Here is a 27,812-nt window from a genome sequence, read left to right as displayed (position 1 = left end):
CTCCGAGCCTTCTGCTGTGTCATTCATATCAGCCAGCAGATGGAGGAAGAGCGAACAGAGAAGTCAGGGCACCTGCTTCCTAACCACCTCAGCAGGGACATGGCCCACACCACTTTCATTCCCAGACCACAGGCAAGAACCAGTCACACAGCCCCACTTCAATGCGGAGGGCCTGGCAGATGTCCTGGGTGGGCGCATCCCAGCAACACAGCTCGGCCCCGAGAGGGGCGGGGCACACGAGTCTTTGATGGACAGCTGTCATCCCCACGGCGCCTGAGGATGGCATGCTGCCCTTCTGCCCGCTCCTTCTCCTCGAATGTCCCGCCCCTGCATAGAGCACTTGAACTCACCTGTCCAGAGACTCAACATCCACAACGCAGTCCATTATAAGCCTGGCAAGTCATGTAATCCTTCACAATGCAGACGCTCAAATTAGCCGAGTCGCTTTCCCAAAGTCACACATCCGAGGGCTGTGAGGTGCTTGCAACCACGTGGGTAACAGCCGGGGCCGTGAAGCCCCCTGCTCAGGCCACCTAGGTCTCTTGGGCTCCATGACTGACTGTCTAAGTCAAGATGCTCACTTCACTCTGGCACAGGTCTGTTCTTTCCTCACCTGGCTACACGGAACGGAAGCTAGGCGCATTGTTCTCACAAGAAGAAACCACGAAAGGATTCTCAACTCCCATTGTATGTCAGATCTAGAATCCTTTTCTGAACAACAACCACAAAAATTAGCAGCAAAATATTCATCTTAGAAATATGCTTTTAAAGATTGTGCTGTCGTTTCTACTCGCGAAGGGAAAAGATTGAACTAACAGCTATTGAAACAAATTCCATTGTTCTCACGGTGCAAAGAACCACAAACCATGCAATGTTTTTAACAGTCATTCTAAAAATTCCCCCAAAGAGATCATTTCCATGTGAACCTTTTAGTAGAACCCATCGGTAGAATCTGCAGAGATTCTGGGAGCACAGGAAATGTTCCCTATTTATGTATATGGTTTGGGTTTATGTTTTTGAAGTGCATTTTTCCATTCTAAATAAGCTTTTCTTTCCTTTCTTCCTGCCACCCAGAGTATCTGTTCATTCATTCATAGTCTTTCTTCCTTTATCTCTCACCAGAGACTGAAAGTTCCCACAGAGAGCAGACTCTAAAATTCCACAGGGCATATGTTTATCTTCAATAAACAATAATAACTACCCTTTAAAAATCATTTTACCATGTACAGGGTCCATCTGCAGGCACTATTTTATTCATTCCTGCAACAGCGCTGCTAAGCGTTCCATCCTCTTGTGTGGCAGATAAGAACCTTGAGGGACAATGAGGGTGAATGACTTGTTCAAGATCCCTCCGTTAATGGGGCCAAACGCAAACATCATGGCTCCAATTTGCAGGCTTTTTCAACTACTGCATGATAATAAGTATCCCCCCTCCATAAAAACAAACAAATAACACCCCAATAAATAGCCTTTCAAAATTCACACTTACACACTGAGAAGTTTATAGGAGATTATAAAAACTTCTGGAAAACACTCCATCTCCCAAAATAGTTCCCTGCTGAATTAGGAGCATTCCAAATAAAGTTGGAAAGGATTTTGATCTTCAAAACATGATTTCTTTTTACCTGATATTCTGTAAAATAAAGCACCCACATATAATTTGTCAGTTGTATAAAAACATAAAATTTAGTTCAATAATAGCACACACAGAAAAGATTTCACACTCTTCTCAAAAATCCATATATCTCTAAGGATGGAGATTTAAAATTACAAAACTATAAAACACTTATATAGAAAACCTCTGGTTTTTCTAAGGAATGCTTGGCCTTGACATGCTAAAATGTCCAGGCCAACCCCACAAGTCTTGAGGGGTGTCTGACCTGTTTAGCGGGAAGCAGATTATTCCCAGGGGCATTACCCAGTCTCAGAAGAACAGAAATGTAGAAGAGAGGAGACCCAGAGGTGGAGGTCATCTTGGGTTAATGGCCACTGGGCTATTTTCCGCAGTTCTGTTTATGCCCCAGGGGAAAGGTTGCTTCCAGAGCCTGTTAATTTCTTCCAGAGCCTGTTAATTCACGGGGTCAGCTGGAGGGACACTGTGGGCTGAGTAAACCACAGCAGGTCCACTTTGAGCCTCCACAGAGCTTACAGCAGTCAATGGATGTCTCCCCAAACACATTTCCACTTGATAGACCTTGACTGAGCATCTACTGTATGCACAGCATGTGCTCAGTGCTGGGAAATAGCAATCAGGGGACAGCCCCTTCTCTGCAGTTGCTGACAGGTGGTTGTCCGCACAGTCACGAAAGAAAAAGAATTTGGACAAAGGAGAGAAAGGAAGGGCACAGGGTCCCCAGTCCCAGAGGACTAAGAGAGTGTGGTGGTGGAGGCCAGGTACAGCTTTGAGCAGTTCCGACCATGCAGCTTGACAACCAGGATTTCACAGGAGGGGGCATTCAGGGAGCCCGCTATGCTTTTGAGGAGACGAAAATTGGTCAGCTTCTAGCTTCCTCAGAGGACCATGATGAACTGGGACTGTAAAAGGCAGCAGAGAGGGGCCAGTGGTGGACTGAATCCTTGCCCTCCACGTAGCAGGTGTCAAAGGCAGGTGCATGACCAGGACCACGTTTACAATACAGTCAGCCCGGGAGCCGGCACAGAGTGGCATTCACAGGGGCTTTCCCGCTGTGGCTTCCTCCCATGGCCCCAGGGCAAGGGGGATGGGGGTAGACAACCAAGAAAATTAACTATAGTATAGTTTAAGTCTTCAAAAATGAGAGCTTTTTGTCAAAGCCCAGAGAACAGAGTAGCCTAGCTTCTTAAGGAAAGAAGGCCAAGGATGTGCCCTTGAGAAGCAGCGTGTGAGTTGGGTCTCTGAAGCCCAGCCAGAGAGCTGACTTAGCAACTAAGTATAGGGCCTGGGGGGGAGTGGGGAGCACACCTCTCCCCTCAGAGTGAACCCATTCCACAGCCAGGGCTGAGTCTGCTTTGCATCGTGGGACTGTCTCTGTGTGCAGACTCTTAATAGAAAGATCTGAGGACCTGTGGTGTATTTGGAGGTGAGCTTAGGAAACACAGAGAGGGGAGGGGACATAAGACAGGGAAGGGAAGGCAAGGCAAGCAAATGATTCCTTATGGAGCTGGACTGGAGCTCATCCCCATTGGGGAACAGTAAGAACCAGGGTAGAACACTCTCCTGGGCAGCAGGCAAGGGAGTGGGGCTACTAATCCACCAGCTTCCCCTGCCACTGGTTGAGGGCTGCTCCCAGAGGCTGTGATGGCCCCTCACCCCTGGGGCAGCCAAGCAGCCTCCGGTAACCAAAGCTCACCTCAGGCCAAGAATCGCCAAGTGCTGGGAGTTGGAAGCCCAGAGGGTGTATGCCGAAGCCATCCACAGCGCCTGCTACAGGGGAAATCAAAATCACCACTTACTGGCCATTAATAGCCTCTCGGAGAGCCTGCGTATTTCTGGAGAAACCCAGGTGGGCTCTTTGGTCCCTGCCTTCAGCACCACCTGACCCACGAGATTGGGACATGGCATTGGGAAAATGCAGGCAACATAGAAACCCTTTTCCCCAGAAGACTGGCCATTACCACCACAACAGGCAGAGCCCATTACATGTAAATGGTAATAACACCTTCATTAGGCTCTCTTCTGAATGTTTCCACGGCCGATGAAAGCAGGGTTGTGCGGTACGCAATAGTAACTACAGGATCGGTAGATACATATACCTATGTATGGAGTACATGGTGCTGATCTGTAGTCAGGGGGAAATAATAGTAGGAGCCAACTCAACAGGCAGAAGGTAAGAAGGCTGAGGGGTAGCAGACAGGATGATCGAGGCTTTACGTATGTTGTCTTATAAAAATCCTCTCACGGCCACGGAGGGTCACACTGTCCCCACCTTTAGGTCAGGAAACAGGCTCAGAGGTGCTCTTTGACCAAGGTCCCCTGCCAGGAATCACAACAGCTGGGGCTCAGCCCTGGATCCACCTGAATCCAAAGTTCTTGTTCTTCTCCCTGCCCGAAAGCAGCCCAGGGATGGGTAAGGGTGAAAGTGCTATTAAGAACTCATCTCCCGCTCTGAGCAGGCACATGTAACACACTTGATGGGTGTCACCTCATTTAATCCCCACATGGAGCCAGGGAGGGCTTAGCTGTGCCCCTCTCACCAAAGAGAGTACAGAGGCTGAGAAGCTCCCCGAGCTTTCCACCCGGGCCTCCTGACTCCACAGTCTCTGCTCTTCCCTCTGCACCAGCTGGCCCTGGGACAGAGCAGGCTGGAGAGGTTGCTGAGACCCAGCCCCTGCCAGAGGGACCTTGTCATCCTCGGGAGGAGGGCTTAGCCATGTGCATGATCAGCCAGAACCCAGACTGGGTCATGGAATGAGCCAGACAGGCTGTCACAGCAGGAGGACTCAGGGAAGGAGGAGGAAAGTGCTCTAGGAAAAGGGGAACCAAGCAGGTGAGGTCTCTGAGAGGTCACTGGAGCTTTGCCATGTGGAGATGGTGGTGGGGACAGACCCCAAGGATAGAGGGAGTAGCCAGGGAAAGGCAGGACCCAGGCCCTCAGGTCCTCAGGCTTCCAGGAAGACGATGCTTAAATCAGCCTCCACTGGGCCCAGAATCCTCCTGGAGGAGAAGAAACCCCACCTTCTGACTCAAGACAAAAGGGAACGCGGATGTCCCGCCAGCCTGGGCTGCAGTCAGCTTAAGTGCCGCTGGGTCTCTGAGCTGAAAATGTGTTCAAGCAACATCTGAGTTCCCTGAAGGCTGTGGTTCTTCAGCAGTCCTGTACAACGCTCTGTGGACAACACTGTGAAACACCGATAACTTTAATTTCATTACACGAAACAGTACTCACTTAGTTGGTAGGAAATCTGTGTTTGAAATGGCATCTGGCAGGACGCAGCCTCAGTGTCCCAGCACAGTGGAGCTGGGGAGCCCTCAAGCCCAGAAGCTGGTGTCCACACACAAGTGCGTCTCCTCCAAAGCCCCGCCGTCCTCATCACTCAATCCCCAGGGAGTCCTGTAAGGTTCCTAATACAAGAACACAGCTTCTGTTGGCAGCTGCTGTGCCCCAGGCCAGGGGGCTGTGCCAGGTACTCAGGGCTGAGGAGCACCATGCCATCCTACTCATGCCCCAGGCACACTCTCCTATTTGGCTTCCACAAAAATAAGACAAAGCAACTTTCACCCCCTGGCATGGAGATCAACCCTTGGGGCCCCAGCCACCCGCCATCACAGATGTTCTGGGCAAAAGGGAGCCCAGCATAGGCCAACCCAGACCATGACCCCACACTGAGAACCACTCCAGCCTGCCCTTGATCAGTTGATTGGCTTCCACAGCACACTCTATAAGCCAGAGCTGTCTTGGCTTTGGATGGAGATGCACCTCATCCCTGCTTGACCAGTTATGGGCTCTGTGACCTTCGACAAGTTACTAACTTCGCTCACCTTTGTCTCCCCATCTGTCAAATAAGATTGGAACTACCAACCTCTTTCTCCCTCATGTCCTTTCCAGAATGAGGCATGTGCCTTGAGTTGAAAATAAACTTACGTGCTGAGCAGGAATAAACACTGTCACTCCCCCGCCACTCACACAGAACGCTTCTGGAACCAGATGTGTGGGGTTTTTCCATACCCACCAATTCTCTGACACTAGCCGGGTACCCTCCAGTTCCGTGCTGACCCTGTCTCCCTGCAGTTAGCTCCCAATCCCACGGTCAAGGATTCAGGACTACCTGGCTCATTTCCCAGGTCATCACTTTGACTTCTGACCAACCGGCTCTTCCCAACCCCCTCCTCAGGCTCAGTAGTTTTCTGGAGCAGCTCAGCTCACAGAACTCAGGGAAACACTTATGTTCACCAGTTTATTATATAACAGAGGATACAGATGAACAGCCAAATGAAGAGGTTCACGGGGTGAGGCCCTGGAGGGTCCTGAGCACCGAGGAGCTGGGGTGCCTCTCTAGGCACGTGGATGTGCCAGCCAGGAAGCTCTCGGAACCCCAGACTTTGGGGACATTTATGGAGGCTTCATCATGTAGCCACAGTCAATTATTAACTCATTTTCCAGTCCTTCTTCCTTCTCCAGAGATGGAGGTGGAGCTCAAAGTTCTAAATTTCTAATCATGGCTTGGTCTTTCTGGTGGCCAGTTCCATCCTGAAGCCATCCAGAGCCGCCTCCTTAGATCTAAAGATGCTCCCACCACCCAGGAAATTACAAGGGATTTAATTTAGGAGCCCTGTGTCAGGAAATGGGGTCAAAGACCAAATATTAGCAGGACCTGGGGGCAGAGTCTGGTGTGTGTGTGTGTGTGTGTGTGTGTGTGTGTGTGTGTGTGTGAACACATATATCTTATTTCACCCTGCCATCTCACAAGGCCATTGTGGGTGAGATCTGTAGAAGTTCCAAGTGCAGAGTGTGTTAACCTTGAGGGAGGCCAGGGCAGGTGACAGAGTCATCTCCCATCCAACAGAGAAAACCATGGCCCAAGGGCAAAGAGCCAGACCAGGGGCTGCCAACAGTAGCCCCCCCAACCTTCTCCACCCCAGCCAGCCCAGGGCAGGAGAGGGGCCACTCTGAGCCCGAGGTGACCATCTACCCAAGCAGAGATGCACTAGGAGCCAGATCTCGAGTGTCTCCTCATGTCTGAAGCACTGGGGCCTGCAAAGCCTCAAGGGACTTCCTGGGGACCTTCAATTCTGCCTCCTAAAGAGGTGCCCTTTTGGACTTCCCAGAGTCAGCTGCTCCCCAGGACCCCAAGCCAGCGGTGGGGAAGACGCAGATGGCAGCCTCGCCTTGCTGTCAAGTGATAACAGCCCTGTTTGGTTTCTTTCTCCCTCCCCTTCCCCCACAGACTTGGCCGAGGTTTTGCAGAGCCCGGACGGGAACTGGGTGGCCCTGAAGGATGGTACTCTGCCACACACCCACCTGCTGGCCAAACCTAAGAGTGACACGTTCCAGGCCCTGGAGGCGGCCTCCAGCATGGCCTCTGCCTACGACGAGATGGGCTCTGACAGTGAGGAGGACTTTGACTGGAGCGAGGCCTTGAGCACACTGTGCCCACGGCCCCGAGGCCGGCCCAGGAACCCCCAGCCTCAGCCCACACAGGCCCAGGGCTCAGACCAAGGCCCCTCAACCACCAACTCCGGGCTCTCCCCGAACCCCGAGGCCATGTGCTCCGACTCAGAGACCTCCTCTGCAGGCTCTTCCCGGGAAGTTGGGCGCCAGGCCAGACTGTCCTGGTTGCAGAGGAAGGCCCCCAGGGACCCCACAACAGAGAAGAGGCGCCTGCAGGGAGAGCTGGATGTGAACTTCAACCCCCAGGCAGCCAGCAGGGAGACCTCAGACAGCAGCGAGCCTGAGCAGGCCCCCCACGCTGCGGACTGGAAGGCCAGGAGGTGGGGAAGGGCCCGCATGGGCTCAGAGGAGCCAAGCGAGGAGTTGTCTTCTCCCAACGCCGGTTCCCAGGGGCTGGACAGACAACAGGTAATCAGACTGGTGCACACTTTTCAGCAGGATGTGCCCTCCTCCAAGCGTGAGTGGTGTGGAAAGGTTTCGAAGTCACAGACCCAGATTCTCATCTTGGTTTGCTGCTAAGTAGCTGAGTGGCCTAACAGCTCACATCCCCTCTTTAGGGCTCCATGATCTCCTCTCTGGGATGAGAGCTTCTTACGGTTCCAAGTGGGTTTGAGATGTGGCCCCCAGGACAGCAACCATAGCACCGCCAGGGAATGAGTTAGAAATACACATTCTCAGGCCCTGTCTGCTCAGAAACTCTGGGGATGGAGTCCAGGCATGTGTGGTCACCAGCTCTCCTAGGGATTCTGCTGTCCTAAAGCTGGAGGGCCGTTGGCTCAGGGTTAAGGATATGGGGTTTAGAGTCAGGCTGCCTGACTTCAAATCCAGCTGTGTGACCTGGGCAAGGGCTCAGGTCTGTAAATGTAGATACTATTACAACCCCCTTCAAAGAATGATGTGATGAGTGAATAAGATAATGTTTAGAATGAACTAAGCTCTGTCCTAGACACAGCAAATGTTACTTCAATATGAAAACTCAGGGCACAGTTTACTCACATTCTGTGATTCTTTCGGCCACCTCCCACCCCCTCTCAGAATCCTCGTGGCTCTGCCCACATGGATTAGTTCAGGAACCTCCTTTGAGATTATGATAAAAGCTGTGGGCTCTCTCCATAGAAAGATGCACCCATACACACACACACACACACATATTCTCTCTCTCTCTCTCACACACACACACACGCATGTGCACTCACACACCATTTGCTTTGAATGACCTTATAGAAGCAATGGATTGCGTTTGAAACTGAGAGTCTAATGGAAGATCTAGTTAGGTTGCCTCTGCCTTCTATAGGCTCACATTGCTGTCAACTTGACTTTCCACACTCCTGGAGAAACCACAGCCACTTCTGGAACCCCACTGCATCTCCAGTGGTACTCAACCACCGTGCCCTGCATTCTTAGTTTGGGTCTCACCAAAAGCAGGCTCCAAGTCAAGGATTTGGATGTAGGTTTTAGGTGGGAGGAGAGCCCAGGAACCCCAAGAGTGAGCCAGAGCAGTGAGAAAGGCCTATTAAGGCAGGCGATAGACAACCGGGGCCCCATCCCACCAGGGACCCACGGAGAACCACATGGGACACACCCCCCACCCGAGGACAGGAGCATTCATCCACAGTCTCCCATCTGCCTTTGGTACAGAGTGGCCCCACCCAGGGGAGCATCAACTCCACACACAACCAGTTTGCAGTGGTGCCTGAGAAATCCTTCAGGCAAAGAAGAAGGGAGAGACCCAGGTCTGCGGTGGGAAATGATCAGTGAGCCAGAAACTGTCCCCCATGGCTGCAGGCAGCTCGGGTAGCTCTAGGGGATACAGGCGGGGACATCACCAGCGTCTGCTACGATGCCCATCTATGAATGCATCAGCCAGATCCCTGATCACGAGGTCCCCGTGAACACAGCTGTGGGCTCGGAAGCCCTCAGGTCACAGAATCGGGCATCAGTCCTGCCTAAGCTGCTAATACGTTGCCTAGAAAACATCCTTTCTTTGGTCCAAGGTCTCGTGTTTTCCTATGTAAAAGCAGAGCATTACAAATCTGCCATGTGGGACTGTTGTGATCGTACAGTAGAAATACAAACTTCTGCTCAGTGATGACTCCTTGTTATCTAGCTCAAGTGGAGACTGTTTTACGGAGACTTTGGGTCACTTGCCCGAAAGGATATCCTTGAGGGTTGTCTGCATGACTCACTTGCCGTGTATCCCCAACAACTGGCTGCGTGAAGCTTCCTGTTTATTGTGAGGTGGCTTGAAAGTTGTCTTCTGGTGGTCATCTTGCAAGGCCTCGATAGAGAGAAGACGGGGCCCCCAGAAAAGCTCTAGGACCAGTGTGTTGCTTCTGCCTCCCTGGCAGTGTCCTCTCCTCCCCAGTAGGTGGCAGTGGTGCTGCACTAACTCAGGCCCTCCTTGCTCTCCTGAGACGGCAGTTCTCTTCTCAAAGAAAAAAAAAAAAAAAAAAATATATATATATATATATATATATACACACACACACACACACATGCATATAATACAAAATATATATACATATGTCTTTTATAAGGTTAGATATATTTCATGAGGTTAGATCTTACATGTGTGTACATATACATACAGGGATGTATATGTATTTTTAACCATTTGCATACTTTTTAATTATATAAATAAATGAATATCATGTAAAAAAAAAATTGTGAACATACAGATAGAGTCTCCCCCACCACAACCTAAACCCCCGCCATCTCCTCCAAAATAACTGGAGTTGTATGTATTTGTGCACTCACATATTTATAGTACATTTAGAAATATAGTTCTGTATTTTAGCAGAATCGGCCTCTTACTCTCCATACTCTCCTGTCGCTTGCTATTAACAGTTAATGATGGAAATGTCAGCGCACATGTCCCCGCAGTGCCTGCCAAAGATTGCCTCTCGGTGGCCCCCCGCAGGGAGCATGGGAGTGGGAGCCGTCCGTCCAGGGTGCAAGCAGAAAGGGTGCACGTCTTGTAGAGAATTTTAAAACAGTAATAAGTCCAATAAAAGTCAGTCTTTTTATTATCACCTTGCACCACGCAGGGACAATTCTGAGCACTGTAACTTAGAGTTAGCCCTTTAGTTCCTCTGTTCTTTGCTTTTCCGGATGATATGTGGTAAAATCTAACCTTATTGTTTCAAAGTAAGCGTTTGTCACCAAATTGTTAGCAAATAATCCATGTTTTATTTGCTGGCTTCAGATGCCCCTTTTAATATATATTGACCTTCTTTTATTTCATGAGCCTGGTTGCCTTATGCTCTCTATTTTGTTCCATGGATGGAGAAGTCCCATTTGTGTACAAATACAACTTTATTTCAATTATAATAACTTCGTAACATACTTTGATATCCGGTAGATGGTCTTCCCTTCACAGTTGTTTTTTGTCGATGATATTTTATAAAGTGTCTTAACTTTTCTCAATCCTTTACTCACATAAATGACTTTTTACAATCTTCTCTTCAAGTTGAAAAAAGAAATTTAAGTTATGATCAGATTGCTCCAAATGCATTTATCTATTTGGGAAAAATCTATGTCTTTATAATATTGAGGCTCCCCATCCAGTGGTGTCATACCTGTCTCCAGTTATTTACTTTCACTCAAGTTGCAGAGATTTTTTTCAAAGCTCTCCTACTTTTGTTGTTCACAGGTTTTACAGTATGTTATACATTTTGTTGACATTGTGGATGAGATCTCTTTTATCTATTACACGTGCTGATTCGTTTCTGATAGCGTATAGATCACTATTGATTTTATGTTTATATTTTATAACTTAGCACCTAATAGATTCTTAGTCCTGATGGTCTTCCACATGGTTCTCTTAGTTATTCCAGGTAGATCCTCATCTTGTCCACATGGAGGACATTTTTGTGGTTTTTCCCATGATTTACGCTGATTCCTCTTGCTCGTCATCTGGCCCTGGCGACAACCTGTGCTACCCGAAGCGCTAGTGACATTGGCACTCGGTCTGTGTCCTGCTGCAGTCCTTAGGCACGTGCTTGCAGGGCTACACGGTTAAGTATGTTGCCTCCTCTACATTTAGTAGATACTCTCAAAACAAAGACGCATCTGCCTACTCCTGGCCTCCCAAACGCTTGTGTTCCTGCTCTTGCTGTCTCTCTCTCTGTCAAATAAATAAATAAGATCTTTTTAAAAAAGAATTGAATAAATAAATAAAAGTGTTGAGACTAATAAAATGAAGAGCTGGCTCAGGTAGATAGATAGATAGATAGATGATAGATAGATTCATTATATGTAGATAATGTACGTGTATATATAATGAATTTCCCCTCAAATACAGTTTTGTTGCATCCCACAGGCTTTGATATGTAGTGTGCCCATCGTCAAACTTTTCTAAGTAAATTATCACTTCCAATGTGATTCTCATTTTAATCAAAATTAAGAGGTAATTAGAAGAGTGGATAGCTTTCTGGTTTGTTTTGCTTTGTTATTGTCTCTAATTTTTAGTCCTCATGGCATTGTGAGCAACAAATATGGCTTATGTGGTTTTGCTGTTGGGAATCTGTTGGGATTTCCTTTGTGACCCAATACATGGCCAGTTTTTGTGACTATTACATGGGTGTGCTTGAAAAGAACACATATTCTCTGTTTGTTGAGGACAGACTCCATGTACACGTGCACATTGTTCTGGACGTCAGCAAGACAGACAAGGTCCTGCCTCAGAAGCTCATGTTCCCTTGCCTTCATGTCTGCCAGGCTTCACTTCCCTAACTTCCCTACTCTCTTCTACTATTGTCTTCATGCTTCTGTGGTTTTCTTACTTTCTGTCCCTTCGGAGTCTGGTGAGTCCCTAGGAGGCAAACCAGTGCATGCTGGCAGCTCCACTCCCTGCTGGACCCATGCCCTCACCAGCCCCGATTAGCATGTAGAGCCAGTTGAGGGCAGAAGTCCTGTCCTGCATTCTCTAACTGCATCCCCAGCCTCAAATCTCACCTCACATGTAACTCTGCACATGGAATCACTCTGTAATCTGTTACCACAGACTGCTGAATGCGTTCTCTGACCTCCAGAACCCCGACCCTGATATCTGCTGGTGGGATGACATCTGTGGGTCAGAATCACTTTCCCTCCAAAGCCCTGCAGCCGATATTTTATCGCCTCCTGCCTTGGTGTGATGAACAGAGACACCTGAAGACATCTTAATTTTTCCTTAATGTATAACCATTTTCTCTTCTCTTAGACATTTGTTTGATTTGCTGTTATCTTTAAAGAGCAGACATTTTGCCAGAAGGGTAGTGTGCTCTCATCTCGTGCTCTTGCACATAAGACAGTGAGCTCCTCTCTGCATACTCGGGTATTTTTTCAACTCAGGAGGGTTTCCTTCTGTCATTTTGATTCTTATTTCTTCCAGGCCACCCATAATCCTTACCTTGAATCTCAATTCTCTGTCTTCCATGTCTATGATCCTCTCTTACTCTTTTTCCCTTCTCTGATTGATCTTTTCTTCAGTCTTCTAGAACACCTTCCCAAATTTGTCCTCTCATCACTCATTTGTGTTCCTGGGATTAATTCTGCGATTACCATTGTCAGATGTGGGTTCTAATCCTGCCGTCGTGCTCTTAGTCTTTCTGCAATCTTTTGTCTCAACAGTCTCGCAGTTCATCTCATGCCACAGCCTTGTCTTTTAGTTGGAGTGCTTCTCTCTCGTAACTTTCTGTACCTCTTCATTGAGACTCTGTATTATTATGCCCTAATGAAAACACAAAACCACTATCAGACGTTGTGTCCTGCTTGTTAGTAAAATTTACGTGATGCCTTCAAGCTACCTTTGGTTTCCTTTGTTCTGCTGTATTTTTCCATAAATTCCATGTTAACTTTTTCTGTTAGTCATCCTTAAGTGAGGATAAAGCTGTCTCCACCCCACTGTTTGCCAGTATCTAGCATACTGAAACCATTTCCCCTCTGCCAGCTTGAGAGGAGCTTTTTCCTACTCTCATCATCTTGCTGTATGTTTCTTTGAACAAATGGCTAACAACTGAAAATGCATATGTTGAATGAATGAATGAGTGGAAAAGAACAAAAATCATTCTATATTTCTACATGTTTTTTTAACAGTTTCAATTACTTTTTTTTATTAGCATATAATGTATTATTTGTTTCAGGGGTAAAGGTCTGTGATTCATCAATCTTACACAATTCACAGAACTCACCATAGCACATACCCTCCCCAGTGTCCACCACCCAGCCACCCCTCCCTCCCACCCCCCTCCAGGAAACAAACTGAGGGTTGCTGAAGTTTCTACATGGTTTTATAGATCCCCGCCCGCCCCGGGGCTTTACATTTTCATGACCACACCTCCTAGAATGTAACATGGTACCATGGCGAGTTCTTTCCTCTGCCCTCCTGAATGTTCTAAGTGGCTATAAGACTAGGAGGAAGTGAGAGGGTTGGGAGTAGGGTTTATCTCTGGATGCTTCAAATGCCCCACCACCACAACAAAAGGCTCAGCTATTGTGCTTTTGTTTGTTTGATATTTTTTTATTGTGAGCATTTATCTCACACTCTGGACCAGGGTTTGAGGTTGGGAGAATATGGGGAGGTGAGGGGGAGACAGCAATTATCCTGACTACTTAGGAGAGGGAGAGAGTGGATGGGTCTCCAAAAACATTTTTTTTTTTTTCAGTTCATTTGCATGGGCCTTGTACTTAGTGAAAATTTTTCCCATCCATTTACTAGTAACAAGCTGACTTCCATTCCTTTTTAGTTATGTGAATTTTCACCTTTTCCTGTATCTTCCCACACAGTTTTGGTGGAAAACTTGGAGAGGTTGTAGAGTGATGTTTGCCAGGTATCATTTTAAAATGGAAACCTGCTAATTAATTTTCCATTGATTGAGACATCGGGATGGCAGGAGGCTGCTATTTCAGTTTCCTCTGATGTTTCATTTTTTGTTGTACTCATTAGTGCAACTTGTTTCCTTGGGGTAAATTTGCCCCCTTGTCTAGCAGGTGAGGTCTTAATTATTCTTAAAAGACGTTCTAAGAATCTTGCCACATTGGGAAGCTACTAATTCTTTAACAATCTGTAAATATTCATTTATTTTATGTGTTCATGCCTTGCAACAGAAAGAATTTAAAGTAGTTTACATAAATGTAAACACAAGAGAATAAAATGAAAACATAAGAAAAGCAGGACAAAGGGAAAATCAGGATAGAAAAAATAAATGAAGCTAGGAGTAATGTTAGTTCACAATATGGATGCGGAGAGGTCCTAATCACAAGCTGACAATGCCAAAAATTTGGCTCTGAGCTTTCTAGAAGACAATAGGTAGAGAATGATGTGAGCAGCTTGCTGAGTCATGGAAACCATATTAGAACAGCAAATCTATTCCTTAAAGGATGCTGCTCTTGGAGCTGAGATTCATGAGAAATTTATCCTGTGGGTCCTCGTGAAGAGAAAGCAGAATGCATCACCCTCCACTATAACCTGCTTCAAATGAGCACACACATTGGAGGCTGCTTCTCACAGTGTCACTCAGTATGGACCAATGCAGGCACATTTCAGTCAAGTCAGTCTATCAGGGGCCAAATGCATTGACCTCTGCTGGTCCGGGTCACTCCAGGATATGTGGAGGAGTAGATGGCTACCTCCCCAAGCCCTGGTTCATGAGTGTTGTTCAGTTCCAAATTCAAGGGGATGCTCTCTGGCAATTGTGACTCCCCCCCCATCCCATGAACACTGAGGCCTTCAACAGGTGCACATCCCTCTGAGGTGTGCCAAGAGAAAATCCCCAAGCAAGCCCTTCGATCTACCCCAATTGTATTTGAATTTCCTCCAGTATACAGACCAAAGGGTGGTAATCCCTGCACCCAACACCCAATTCTTCACCACTGATTTTCAAATCTTTTTAGCCATGGGACTTTGCCTGAAATGAAAACTTAAGGAGAAGACAATAATTTGGCTGAAAGTGGAACTACTCTGAGACAAGCCCGCCCTCTGCCCTTGCCCCTTCTTCCCACCTACACAGCAGCCTAAGCAAGTACAAATAATCACCTGGAAACAGTTTTGAGCAGGTGTAACCAATACCCCCTCAACAGAAGAAAAATCTTAGTCGGGCATCTGTCAAGTGATTCCCTCTGAGCATGACTGCTAGGTGTGCCCTCCATGATAGTTGCAGAGAACAGGTCTGAAAAACAAGAAGATACTTGCTGAATAATGGTGATTCTTAAATATTTTTGTGTCATAGACCCTATTGAGAACCTGATGAGCACAAACTCTTCTCCCCCATGTGTGTGTTTTCCATGGGGGGAGGAGGGATGCATAAACACAAGCACTCAAAAGCTTACAGACAATGTCAAGGAGTTTTTGGAGCAGGAACTTTCCTGAGTTTCCACAGACTTTGGGTTAGAAGTCCTGCTGTATAGGATTTTTAACCAGCAGTCATTGGATATTAAGGATCAGCCACCAAAAATGATGACATTAGTTTTGCAATAGTTAAATTAGAGTCTTTGTTTGGGGCAGATATTAAACAGCAAGGCTACCTATCAGTTAAAGCCTTTACTTATTTGTGGCAATCAAATCATGTTTGCTCTGTGAAGAAAATGTTGAACTCTCTATCCCAAATGGCAGGGGCCTGAACCCAGTTCACTCAAAATGGATGACAAGTCTTTAGGAACCAATGAAAAAAGGGGATCTGGAACACCCCTCCATCCCTCCACCCCAATCCTTGCACTGAATGCCATCACTTTTAGGAGACTCTTCTGACAATTCTGACTTGTGTGCTGGCCTTAAGGTCCAGGTTCTGAATCACCATCAAAATCCAAAGGTCTACACCCAGTTTCAATGCAGAGTCAAAGGAACAAACAAAGATGAAATCCGCTGTTAATGCTGCTTCATTCCTAACAGATTTCTCCCCAAAGCGAGAGACCAATTGTGGTCAGTATGAAAATAATTGTGTCTCAAATGCCTGTTCCTCATGTACATATTGATCTGAGAAGGCCAGGCTAGTGATTTTCTAGATATTTTATATGGGGCTGGCATAATTCTGGGGAATGAGTAGCTGCCCTTTTAACAAATGGCACAGTCTAATTCTGTCAGATAGAAGGTGATAAAGAGAAAAAACATGGACGAGCGGCAGACCCCATTAGTCAGATATGATTTTTTGCTCCGGGAAAAGGAGACGTGCCCCAGATGAGATTAAGGTTTTGTCCATTTGTTTCTAAATCAATTTTATAATCTGAAAGACTCGGAAAACAGCCTGGGATCCATACCAGGACAACTGACCTGTAATTGTAAAAACTAAAACTAAACCTTCCGGATCGATATCTAGGTGCTAAGTTTTCACACGACTTCCTTTAACCAAATGCATCGCCCACATCTACCTTCCGTACAGTTCCACTGGCCAAACTCAGGTCCTTCCCTGTGAAGGGTCTCTCACGGAGGCAGGAGGAAATAGATTGTAATACTAAATTTGATGAGATTCCAGGTGGCATGTTCCCATTCCCACCATGTTAGTTGGCCGAGGATTTGGTGTGTATCTGTGTATGTGTGACTGTTCTTATCACACCAGTGATAAGAAAAATAAACATCTTCATCACCAGGGCACAACCTGTGAATAAAATTATTTTTAGGTTAATAGTGATACATCAGGAGAGGACAAACCTCTGCGTGAAGGTACCAGAGACAGAAATTGTCCAAGTCCTCAGAAAAAAAACAGATCAGCGGTAGAGTCGGCCAGCCCCGAGGCTCACCCTCCCTTCTGCAGCTTCAGGACAACTCTGCCAAGGCATTTGCAAGTAAAACTCCATGTATTTGCCACATACGGAACTCCCAGGGCTGGGTAACCTGTAAGTCAGGTCTCTTCTCTGAAGTTCACTAAAATATCTAAAAGCAAGCTGCAGAAACTCTGCTTTTTAGGTCAGCTTCGGTGTTTTTCAACAGCAGGAACAGGGAGAACCATAGGACACTAGGATACATTCAACGAAGGCTGATATGTAACATTTGAAAGTCATCCTGGAGATGGGCTTTTTTTTTAAACGTGGAGAAAATGCTGAGCCTCCCACTGTTCCCTCAAATGACCTGGCAGATGAAAGACAGGCTTTGTAAAAAAAAAAAAAAAAAAAAAAGGGTTTCTAGGACTGGGGTTGCTCAGTCTAGAAGACGTTAACATGGCTCCCTTCAAACGTGTGAAGAATTTTGATCAGGATGATGGGGAGGTGTAATAGGAGAAAAATTGCTTTAAATTAAAGCAGGCAGGATTTCGGGGTGCATAAAGCCAGATCACAAGGGTGAATGAAGGTAAAGACAGTCAGTTCTCTAAGGAAATCTTTAAAGGTATCCATCTCCAGAAAGCTTCTAGAAAAAGTAGCTCTCCCTCATTGAAACTTCCACTTCTTTGAAGGGATTAAATCCTTTGCCTGTCGGGTTCTGTCCCTACCCTGTGGTTCTACTATCTTCTGCTCCTAATGAGCTGGTTTAATCTGGAGCATCTGGCCTTGTCTTGGAAGAATGGAAAGAGCTTGGCCTTCAGAATCAGGCTGTCTTCAGCTTGGCCCCACGCTGGTCACGTGACCTTGGACAGCCTACACAAGGCTGGTGTCCTTGTGGACACAGAGGGAACTACCAGGCCACTTTAATGAGATCTGGCGTGTCTTGTGCCCAGTGCAGTACTCACCCACACTCATGTGCTCAACCACAAGAACTGTCCAGGCTTGGCCCCCACTCGCACACCCCATCACCTCCTTATACTTCTCTCTCTGTGTTTCTCAAACATGAGAATTCCCAGATTCCTCAGGAATTGTTCAGAGGATGTCTGGTTCGAAATCTAAGATCCGTGGAGGTGAAGCTGGCAACCCTCAGTTGCCCTAGTAATTCAGACGGTGCCTTCTTTTTAGATGATCAATGAAATTAAAGCCAAAATTTAAAAATTATTATAAATAAGAACTTGCAGACCACTGAGAATATATCAGCAGACTCTTGTTTAAGAAACCGTCCTAGCTTAGCTTAATGAGTATTCTGTCACTAGGTGTTTAAAACTATACTTTCTTATTTAGCCAGAGTCTCCAGGTTCCACATGCTACATTGATGTGCGCAAGGAAAAGGGGATGCTTTGTCCTTCTGTAGCTGCCGTACCCTTCCTCCTCCACCTCCCCAGTCTGCAGAGCCAGCAATGTAAACTAGCCAATCCAGGAACACTCAGCCTCTTGTGATTTCAACAACTTTATCTCTTTAAAACCGACTTTCCTCTTCTAGGTAAATAATCAGCCCTCCAACCCCTCCACTTTCTCCACTTTTGCCATCTTGGGGAGCCAGAGGGGAAGCCTCTGGAGTCCTTGTGGCTGCAGGGCCATCTGAGGGCTGAGCAGGGTCCTCTGGGTCCTTGCAAGTCTCTTCAGTGATGGAGCCTCTGTTCACGAAGTCATTCTCGCCCTGCTGGCATCCTAAGGCCTGAGAACCTGTCTGTTCCCTGTGTGTGAGGTCAGAACACAGTCCCTCTCCCTCAGGCCCCATCATGGCTGCCACTCTCATCCTCCCCAGGGCCCTGGCTGTCTGCCCCAAGGCAGCCCCTTCCTTCCCACCATAGGAGCCCCTAGGAAGCTCATCTTCCAGCACCACCAACGATATTCCATGAGCCCACTTCTGGATGCTCTCTGCCCCACACAGGAGCTTGAGGAGACCTGGAGCCCCTTCAGGCCTCCCTCTGAAGCCTTTCCTCAGGGTCTGATTCAACTCTGATATAGCTGCCTCAAATTATTAGGGGCCAAAGGGTCAGAGACCACAGGCAGCTTATGCGGCTCCTTCTCCCTGGATCCCAACTGAGGAACAAGCAAAATCCAGCATTTGAACCTCAGGGAACTTCAGTCTCTAGAAACTTCTGTCTCCACAAAATCTGGGCTACTCTGTCACCATGTTAAAGAGGTGAGCTGATCAATGATCAATGATCTTTTCGTTCTAGATCTATACTCTTTTTCCTAGGGTAATTAGGCTTAGCTAAGAAGATGAAGATACAGGGCACCTGGGTGGCTCAGTCGTTAAGCATCTGCCTTCGGCTCAGGTCATGATCCCAGGGTCCTGGGATCGAACCCCATATGGGGCTCCCTGCTCCGCGGGAAGCCTGCTTCTCCCTCTCCCACTCCCCCTGCTTGTGTTCCCTCTCTCACTGTGTCTCTCTCTGTCAAATAAATAAATAAAATATTTTTTTTAAATGAAGATACAAGAGAATGCAGTTTTAGTGGGAACTGAAAAACATGAGTTTCTTATTCTCAAAATAATGTCCCCTTATATATACCAGTGCTGATCTATAAAGTGGGAGGATTGAGACAGTGCACCGGTGGGCAGGCAATTCTTATTTTCAACCAATTACATAAAATGTTTTATGCCCAGATACACATATTGCTGATAGTTATCCAGCTTGCCCATAGGAATTTCATCCTATGATTTTTTCTTTTTCACGTCACAAAAGTTTCTTAGAATTCTCCACTGTCTTCATAACACTCTTAGTAATCTGTTTGAGTTGCTGTCCAATATTTTCATACTTAAGGTCCCTTTGAAGTACAAGAGTATATTCTTCAGGCTGGAGATTCTGCAGATCCTCAGCTTCTCTACATGTTGAGTCTAGGTTCCCGACAGACCCTGGAAACCAACTGCCCTTCTCCGCCTTCCTCTGAATTCCGCTGGAAATCTGCCATCCCCTACTCAAGTACCATGTACTTATCTACTGTTGTCTCACCAGGAAGTAGATTGTGTATTCTTCTCAATGCTTCTTAGCGCTTTGGGGGCGTGGATGCCAATGAAATTCTAATGACAGCTGGTACCCCTCCCCCTAGAAAAGTGCATGTAAATTGAAGTCTGCAAAGAGTATCAAGGATCCACAGAGGCCAACAACAGACCCGTGTTAGCTGAGACCCCAACTTAACATCTACTGTCCCAGCTCTCATGGAGACGGACATGAAAATCAGTACGTGGGGAAAACGTATAAGTTTATAACACAGAGTAGGGATGGCTTGATCTTTGTAGGAAGAAAACACAGACCTATTTTTCTTAGAGATGTAAATATTTGTTAATGTACTTGATAAACATTACAGGGCCAAATATTACTCAGTAAGTTTTGAAGCTCTGGCGGCTTTTGATAAGGATGCTTCCATCTCTGTTCGTGGTATCACATCTCCTGGTGTCAGATACCTGTACGTATGCCTATAGTGTTTATTGAACTCCAGGGCTATCATTTAGCATTAGTACAATTCTCAACACTCAGATAAAACTTGACGTATATCCTGATAATCTCTAGGACTTCATTCTTTAAGATTCCACTCAGCTGTCACCTATTCCTGTTTCTCTCCCGACAACATCCATCCAACCAACTAGGTGAGGATTCCCCCTGAGTCTCATCAGACACTCATGTGTGTGCCTTGAACACAGTGTGTCAAGATGATGTCTCTCCATCACACCATGAATGCAGCCAGAGCAGGAGGGTTGTCACTCCCACCTGTGAGCTCCAGTGGCCAGCACAGGCCCAGAACATAGTAGGCATTCAGTACATGTTTGCTGAATGTGGACTGAATTGCCATTGACCCAAGTCTTCAAAGGTTCTTAAAAGGTAAAGAAATAGGCCAAATCTAAAGAAAGCAAACTGGGAACTAAAATGAACTGGTATTTCAGTGTGTTAACTCTGTTGAGTGAGCTGGTAAAAGAGGGCTCCTGAGTGTGGGTTTGGGGCCAGTTGCTGATTTCCGGGCTAGTTTAATGCGTACCACATGATAGCAGTGAAACTATCTGGTAGACAAGCTCAGCTCCTTAAGCTCATCCCTAAGCCTCCGCAATCTGACCCAGGCCCATTTTCTCTTCCATCCCAAGCCCCCCACTGTCCCATTTCTGAGCCTTATTCCTCTAGCTACACCAAGCAATCTCATGCACCCTGGGTCTTACTGCAGGCTACTTCCTCATCAAGAATGCCTGACCCCACGTCTACATATTAAAACTTTCCTCATTTTTCAAGAGCCTGTTCAGAGGCCATTCTCCCCATTGAGCTTCCCCGTGTCCCCAGACAAAAGAATCCTTCTCAAGCATGCTGGGAGCACTGGTCACCTCTCATGAGGCCCTCATCACTGATTCTTGCTCAGGACCAGAGAAACAGTCATTTCCAGTGGACTCTTTTTCTTTTATCAACCCAGGGGCTCTTCTTCTTCACTTTTGTGTCATCTGTTTCCTGCTGCTCACTTTTATATCGACAGCTGCCTTCAGCATCTGTCCAGTTACAACAGTATCAAGTAAATTTGATGCACAAACATCATAAAGAATGAAAGAATCTCTCGCACATTTTTTAGCACAACAAGATGGTCCAGATTCTTGTGGCAAAATGTTATATGATGAGGCCCTTCCTGTTGAATGATTAACTGAATGAAAATACCATATTTCCTTTTGTCCTTATAAATACATTGTTTACTCATCAATTCTTGAGTTTGAGAAAATTCACCTTCAGACACTATCATCTGAAGGCTCTTAGCCTGAGACTTTACTTATATAATCAACTTACTGTCATTGTTAGAGTCTAAAGAGTTGCTCTCCTTCTCTTTGAGTTCATCTTCTGAGTCATCTAATAATTGTGAAATGTTGTTCTCTGTCACTTTTCTTCTCTTTGCAAATATGAAAAATTTTGAATTTTCAACTGTATGCAATATAAAAGCAGACTCAAAATAAATGATGATTTAGTCCGTTACTGAATCATCCTTCCAGGCCAATCCATTCTTCTGTTTTATTATTTTGGTCTCTTTTAGCATAATTGAGAATAATTGATGAGTAATGATGAAAGATAATTCCCAGGATGATGAAAGAGCAAGATATTTCAAAAGATAGAAAAATAAGATCAGAAAGATGCCATCATGTATCATAGATTTATCAAAGAGACTAGTGAACCCACATAGTAATTACAAAATAGAATGAGTTTTATTTTATTTTAAAAAAATAAGTAAATTTTCTCTGTGTTCTTTAGAAACCCTTCAAGGAGGAATAAAAGCAATGAAATATCAAGCCTTATAAATAGAGCAAGTCAAAGAGGAAACTGAAACACTAAAGTCAGGTCTAATGGACCCTGATGGTGTAATGAGAGTTATCATGTTAAAATTCCATACACGTTTGTCCAACTTACGGCCAAGGACATACTGAGAGTCACCATCTCCCTGTCTTCCTGAAGTTCCCCAGGCCTGGTCAGGGATCTACTCCTATAAGAAACTTTGGAGGTGTTCACCAAATGGATAGTAGGAACTGAAGGTGTAATAATTACACCGGGACTGTAATTATGAAGGGAATGTCACACAGTATTGCTTACCTAAGTGCAAGGACCTTGTGCCATCTCAAAATCTTTCCCCTTAGCCTAGAATGCCGTTCGTCTTTCTCTCTCCCTTTTAGCTGGGTAACTGCTACGCTTTGAACATCACTTCTACTTTGAACGTCACTTCCTCAAGGAAGCTTTCCCAAACTTCAAGCCCTGCCATTAAGTACCCCTTCGTGGGCTGTTAGAACTACTGTGTCACCTCCACCGGGTGGGTCTGCCAACCAGGTGTGCTGAGCTGTGTACTGTCAGCTCACTGCTGCCCATGGCGGGCGCTCAGTAAGCATCTTGTGAATGAAAGACCCTGAATGAATTCAAACCTGTTTCTGAGGACAGGTGCTCACCTGCCTGGCCCCCTAAACAAAGTGTTAAGGTGCATGTATTTGAGAAAGTAAAAGTGAAAAGTAAAAGCCCACGTGTAGAGAAAGCAGATCGAGTTAAAAGAGCTTGATTTTCCTGGACTGTCCTTTCCTGGGGGTGATTGGGAACAAGCAGTATGACCATGGCAGAGGAGTCCTCGGCTCACGCTTCTGGCTTACATTTAGGTGTCGGGTGATCTGTCAGAGACTGACATCAGTAACGAGCCTCGGCACCCTCAGGCTGGCGTGGCCACCACCGAGGAGAAACTGAGAAACAGGCTGTATGAGTTAGCGATGAAAATGAGTGAGAAGGAGACGTCTTCGGGAGAAGATCAGGAGTCGGAGCCCAAGACAGAGTCTGAGAACCACAAGGAAAGTCTGTCCTCTGAAGAGAACAGCCAGGGCGTCCAGGAAGAGCTGAAGAAGGTAAGTGCTGTGAAGCCGCCTGCAGGCAGCTCGGTGTGGGCAGCGGGAGAAGGGGGAGGCAGAGGAAGTTCTGTATTTGCACAGAGGTGTGCTGGGCCCCCCACGAGCTGTCTCACAAATGCCCATCCCGTGCATGCGGGAGAGCCCCAGGAGCCCCTGTTGGTTAGCGCTGAGTGGTTCAGTCGGGGAGAGGGCCCCGCGGGTCCCAGGCCTCCCGAGACCTGTCCTCTCCTTCTACTAACTATCCTTCCCAAGACAACCCTTTACTTTCAAGTCTATAATTAATGCTCACCGCCTCTCTCATTAGTAAAGGCCCATGTTACTGCCTTCCCCTGCCCTTCCCCAGAGGAACTTTGCCTGTGGGTTGAGAACATCTCGCCATCCCTCTTTTAGTCAATGGTGATGCTTCAGACCATGGTCTTTGTGCTAAACGTGGCCTGCTGCATCATTTATCCCTGCTGTTTGCAGATTTGGGTTTGTCTTAGCCTCAAAATCGTTTTCCAAACAAACCATATGTGGAATCTTGGTGTTTTAAACAGGTAAAAGTCCCCAAAATCCCAACCACTTGATCTCCAGTCCCAAACTACCCCTCCAAGTACCCAGGGACATTGCTAGGAAACCACAGAAGGAAGAACCCCTGGCAGAAAGGGGGCCCCAGGCCCCCTGCCCCCTAATAAGTGCTCTGCCCCCTGTCTTTCCTCTACAGCTTCTCAAAGCACATGCATGCTAGACTCGGCCACTTTAGAGTCAGGATATCCCTACTGCTTCCAGTGGAAGAGAAAGAAGCTAACATTTGTTGAGTGCCTAGTGCTTTGCTTATGTTAGTGAATTCATGTCATAGAGACCTACTGAATTAGATGCAGAGGCTTGTCCTGAGGGTACTTACCCAAGGCCCACAGCTAGTCAGCTTCAAAGTTGGGGCTGCATCACAAAGGTGCTCGGCCTCAAATCACAGGCTCCTTCCCTTACAACGAGCTGCCTCTCCTGTAATCAGATCTTGCTGGAAACATCTAGATTTCTTTGCACTTGTGGTCAGTTTTTTCCCTCTTCTGAGAGTACATTGTATAACCTCACAAGTTCCCTGTAGTCCATGTGAATGGGGCAATGAGCCCCTTCATCTGTTCAACAGCCAAGCTGGGGTGCTACATAGGAGGAGCCCGGCCAAGCCAGCAAAGAGCACAGATGGTCAAGAGCCAGCCCCGAGGGAAGTGCAGGCCATCTTCCACGGCCAAGCCCCTGAGCCCTCCAACAGCTCACACTCTGCCTTTCACTCATTCCCATCCCCCGCTCTGTAATCATTGAGGCCTCATACTCCTCAATCCATCAGGTCCTCTGCCTGCGGACAGTGCACACATCTGTCCCCTGCCATGTCTGTGGGCTGGAGCCTTCACAGACAGCCCCTCCCTGGGATGTGGGCTCCAACCCATTGCTTCCTCAATGGTAATGGCCTCTGCTCCTCTCTGTTACTTGAACCAATACCCCATGATAGTCACATTTGTCTGCCAGAACTCAGAGCCAGATGGTAAGTGAAGGATATCACATTATTTCTTACAATGGCTCTGCATCCTACTGGCTTTGCTGCCTGATGGTCACAAGGCTCCCCCAAATCCTGCTGTTCCAGCAGCCTGCCAGGCCATGATGAGTCACAGACTCCCACCCCTTGTCAGCCTGCACGCCTCATCTTCTGGAGGCACAGCCACCAATCTGCACTGTGCTCTCTTGGACAGAACGTGAACAGGGAAAGGAGGGGCCAGTGGGGAAAAAATCTAAGACAAGCTCCCATCCTGCCCCGTGCCCTCGCTGAGCAAGAAACTAGGAGAGTTGCTTTTATTCAAGCTCCCAAATGTGTCAGTTTCTCAAAATTTAAGTCGTTCTCCAGCCTACCATGAATCAGTGCATTAAAATATCCATCAGATATCACTTACTGTATGTAAAAATCCGGGTAACAAACTGAAAAAGATAATTAACATATATTTTCCGCATCAGGCATGGGTTACTCTGGGATGGGAACACAGGAATACAGGTTTATATCTTCAATATTATTTAGAAGCAGAAGGATATAGAGATAGGCTTCAAGGTAACACTGAATTTGAAACGCAACCATGCAATTTGCAAACTCTGCAAACTTTGGCTAGTGTCCTAACTCACTGCCAGTGCTTAGAACGAGCCGGGGTCATTTCTTGCCTCCCACCAGACCCTGTCACCTGGCTGCTCTCCCTGTCCCTCCAGACCCTGCATGGCTACTCCAGTCCTTCCTCCACTCAGCAGCCGGAACTGCCCTGCAGACCCCGAACCTGCTCCCAGCACTGCAACAGGCCCACACCTGCCATGTTTTTCAGCTGATCCCTGGGACCCAGCCCCGGGCTTCATGGTTGATTGCATGAACACATCTTGGCCTCATCTGTAAAATGAGGATAATCATACCCCCGATAGAGTTGTGAGTGTTGAATTGTACATCATAGCGTTCAGCACCTAGCAGGAACCCAGCAAATACCGGATCCCCTATCACAACCTCAAGGAAAATAAACTTCATGGCTGTGAGTTAACATCCGTCTGCTGGTCAGTACCAGCTTTGTACCTATTTCCAGGCAACACGTGGCATGTCTAACATAGGTCTGTAACCACATCTTGGGCTTTGTCGTGCTAGGTAGAATATAAGTGGGAAGACACTGCATGGGAATGCCCCATGTTCCCATCTTCAGGATCAGAATAACTGACTTCCCCTGTGAGCCAACCACAACTAGTTTGTACAGCTCGAGTGTGCACACGTGCTGTCTGCACACGGCATGGTTTGGGCATGGAACTGGGCTCATATGACTATTTCAGAAGTGGTCAGTGCTCCCCTAATCTCTCTGCCCCGGCAGTGCACACTGGCCCAAAGTCCAACTGCCTCAAGGCCCCTGATGAAGCAGGAGCTCCTCTTCCTGTGCAAAAGGCAGGCAGGCCAGAAGGAGAGAGAGAGCCCTGCCTGGGAGCCGTCCTAACCAGTGACTGCCGAGAAGAAAGTCAGTACCCCAGCTATTTGGCCTCCATGGGCATGGCGACTCTGGGGCCGAGCTACACACTGCCTCCCCAAGCTCCCCAGCCAACAGAGCTCTAGGCTCCTGCAGTGATGAACAGTCCTCCTTGACGCCCTTCCCTCCCCTGCCCCACGTCCCCCTCCTCCACCACTGTTTCCCGGGATCGCCTCCCGAATGAACTAAATCCCTGTCTCAGGTCTGCTTCTGGGTGAAACCAGGCTAGGTCAGGTTAGTGCTTTGCTCATCTGTCACTGTCCCCCTGCCTCCACCCCTGGCCCTGCTTTCCGGGAACCAAAGCAGAGGAATGTGCATGTTCCCACTTGACATCAGTGGCTGTTTAGTGTCTTTAATATGACAACCCACGTAAGAACGGGGGCTTCAGAATCCTGTCCAGTCGCAGAAGAACCATTTTAGAAACACGCATCAGATATCACTTACTGTATGTAAAGTGATAGCCCTTTGCTGTAGGCAAACTTGTCCTATAGGTGGCTCACTTTCTCTGGAGGTTGGAAGGATAGTTACCACCATCTGAATTTTTACCAACAGAAGAACAAGCTTGCAGAGCTTGGGGCCAGCCCAGAAACCTCTTGGGGACTGGATTCCCAAAGAGTCGTTTTTTTCTTTAAGTCACCTTATTCCATCAAACCTCAGGGGTCAGCCCTCTAAACCATGTGATCTTTAGAGCCCAGAAGTGAGCACTTGCTTCTCCTCTACCATTGCGCAGATGGCCATGCCAATGGTTCTGGGAGAAAGTCCTGGCCAAAGCAGTTCTTAGAAGTGTCTGCTCTAGGTATGCAAGGACAGCATTCCGGAAAGAAGGAGCAGAAGAATGGCTGAGGACTCCTGGCCTGACTTTAGAGACTACGTCCAAGGGCTGGACCTCCCACAAGTCCCATAACCCTCCCAGGCTTAGAGCAATGGTCCCCCAGGTCCCTTCTGGCTCCAAAATCCCCTGGTTCTAGATACGTAACAGATTAGATAGATTTCTATGTTTCCTGACCTAAGTATCCTTTATGACACTGTTTATATGACAAAAGATGTCCCACATATCAAGCTCTTAGAACATAAGTGTCTGTTGAAGGCCCAAATTAGTAAGTTCTTGCTTTATAGTCAAATTTGTATAGCCGGTATCCTGAAAGCATTTTATTTAAAGTGCCTTTGTTTATTACCATTACAAGTAGCTGGATCATTGGGCTTTGCTTTCACAAGGGAGTCACAGACCAGCAGCTATCTCCCATATGTATAGTTTCATGGAATAATTCTCATCAAAGTATTGAGACTTCTCTCAACTATTAAATGTCTTTTTCCCCAAACAAGAGATAAATTTATGCATCTTCTCCTGGATGCTCCCCATTTACTAACACCAAGGGACAGGGATACACAATCCTGGTCCATGATCAAGGAGACAGATCTATGGACTGTTTCAAAATACCCAGAGCCTTGGCTTTCTGAAGTTTAATGTGCTCATGAAAACCTTTTCGTTGATATCAGTGTTAACATAAAGTCAACTTTGTCTGCATATGTCTCGCCCCCGTAAAATAACACACTGTTCACATAAGGATTCGGTGTCTTTCATCCCAGGTCACATTCTATTTCAGAAGAGTGTCTTCATCTCCAGTTGGTGCTAAA

The 27,812-nt window shown here is 46.9% G+C and overlaps 1 protein-coding gene and 1 long non-coding RNA gene across 8 annotated transcripts in view; one reads left to right on the top strand and one right to left on the bottom strand.

Annotated features, from left to right (window-relative positions):
• Nucleotides 1–27,812, top strand: part of MYRIP (myosin VIIA and Rab interacting protein) — a 406,340-nt gene that overhangs the window by 339,011 nt on the left and 39,517 nt on the right. For all 6 annotated transcript variants that reach the window (XM_064589763.1, XM_064589754.1, XM_064589758.1 and 3 more), the window contains exons 10-11: nt 6,865–7,496; nt 22,924–23,163. In XM_064589763.1, coding sequence (XP_064445833.1) covers nt 6,865–7,496; nt 22,924–23,163 — 872 coding nt within the window. The remainder of the gene's footprint in view (nt 1–6,864; nt 7,497–22,923; nt 23,164–27,812) is intronic.
• LOC135364216 (uncharacterized) overlaps nt 304–27,812 on the bottom strand; it is a 50,385-nt gene continuing 22,876 nt past the window's right edge. Inside the window, exons 1-5 of one of the 2 annotated variants that reach the window (XR_010411064.1) lie at nt 16,434–17,138; nt 15,106–15,238; nt 12,481–12,801; nt 9,275–9,513; nt 304–1,633 (exon numbers count right to left, since the gene is read on the bottom strand). This is a non-coding gene — a long non-coding RNA (uncharacterized LOC135364216). Of the gene's footprint in view, nt 1,634–9,274; nt 9,514–12,480; nt 12,802–15,105; nt 15,239–16,433; nt 17,139–27,812 lie in introns of those variants that run through there. The other variant, XR_010411062.1, reaches the window with a different exon arrangement.

The sequence above is a fragment of the Mirounga angustirostris genome, unplaced genomic scaffold (assembly GCF_029215605.1).
Source record: "Mirounga angustirostris isolate CCGP_5_RB_7025 unplaced genomic scaffold, mMirAng1.0.hap1 SCAF_1, whole genome shotgun sequence".
NCBI lineage: Eukaryota > Metazoa > Chordata > Mammalia > Carnivora > Phocidae > Mirounga > Mirounga angustirostris.
This window is presented reverse-complemented; position numbering and strand designations above follow the sequence as displayed.